A 1387-nucleotide genomic window follows, 5' to 3' on the forward strand; every position below is an offset into this window, starting at 1 on the left:
CCTGCTGGCTCCTTCCCAGGGTGAAGCCTTGGAGCCGGGTTGCTTTGTTCTTGTGGTATCCCAACCCATAAGCTCTGGGACTGCGGTCTTGCTGTTCTCAGTCCCAGGCAGGTCTTCACATCTGGTCAGCACTGGGCTGAAGCTCTCCCAGGTGACTTGTGCTTAGGGTGGGCAGGTGGGGAGGGAGCCTATTGTTCTGCACATTGCTCTCTTGCCTGGGGACACTGTCTTGTAGGAGGGGGAACCCTCTAGGGTAGATTGCCCCAGGCCCCTTCTATGAGGTTACTGGGGCTCTTGGTCCATGATGCTTCCCTGCTCCTGGATCATTCCTGAAGTGGTTTTCGAGATGTTTAAAGGGGAATTTGGCAGATTTAGAGAGTTCGCTCTTCACTTCTTCACCTTGGCACAAGATGCAGTGTCCAAGTCTCAGAAAAGTCCAAAATGGTCATTCGGGGAGAGGTAGAAATGGGAGGGGGGGTATGTGGAGAGAGGGAAAGGACAGGGTAGGTGTGGGGGGAGGAGTCTCAGAAGGAGTGTGTCAGAGGGTGAACAAGCCTGAAGGGAAGATGTTTCTGTCTCTGACCTCAGGGACCTGCTGGAGGGGTTTTTGTCTCACTTCCCCATCAGTCTGTATCACTGTGAACTTTAGCACTATTATCCCACTGTTCACAGTAATAATCGGCCTCATCCTCAGCCTGGAGCCCGGAGATGCTCAGGGTGGCCGTGCTCCCTGACCTGGAGCCAGAGAAGCGGGCAGGGATGCCTGGGGGTCTGGTGTTATCATCATAAATCACCAGCACAGGGGACTGCCCAGGTTTCTGCTGGAACCACTGTACATAGTAATTGACTCCACTACAGGAGATGGAGGCCGTCTCTCCCAAGTTCTTGGACACTGAAGGAGGCTGAGTCAGCACAAGGGCAGCCCCAGAACCTGCAAGGACAGAAGAGCCAAGTCAGAGATGGGGGTCACTCAGCCCCTAGAGGATTCTGCCTAAGGACAGGACTAGGCCTAGTTTGAGACACTGCAGGAGTTAGGCCTCAGGGAGCAGACCCTGGGCAGCCTCACCTGTGTAGATGGCTAGGACTGAGAGCAGCAGAGAGATCCAGGCCATGGTCAAAATTCCTCCCACAGCTTTGAGTCCTGAGACTCCCCAATTGGGGCTAGGTTCCCCCAGGGCTCCCTTAAAACCAGGCCAGGCCCTGCAGGGAATAGCCCCACCTCTATGTAAATCTGTTCCTACCATCGGGACCTGCAGGAGGGGCCTCAGGTCCTGGGTGACCCTGGTGCTCCTGGGCCTGGGGGCAGGGCTGGGCCAATGATGCAGAGAGAATTCTAGGTAAAGAAAAAAAACAATTTTCCCCCTTGCAAATAGCTAAATTTTGTTTT

The 1387-nt window shown here is 54.5% G+C and overlaps 1 gene segment (V, D, J or C); it reads right to left on the reverse strand.

The window, feature by feature from the left end:
- Window positions 1-623: 623 nt before the first annotated feature.
- LOC141499631 (immunoglobulin lambda variable 3-1-like) lies at window positions 624-1178 on the reverse strand. The segment is given in 2 exon segments: window positions 624-931; window positions 1067-1178. Coding segments are annotated over 2 exon segments (354 nt in total).
- Window positions 1179-1387: the final 209 nt, after the last annotated feature.

The sequence above is a fragment of the Macrotis lagotis genome, chromosome X (genome assembly GCF_037893015.1).
Source record: "Macrotis lagotis isolate mMagLag1 chromosome X, bilby.v1.9.chrom.fasta, whole genome shotgun sequence".
Lineage (NCBI taxonomy): Eukaryota > Metazoa > Chordata > Mammalia > Peramelemorphia > Peramelidae > Macrotis > Macrotis lagotis.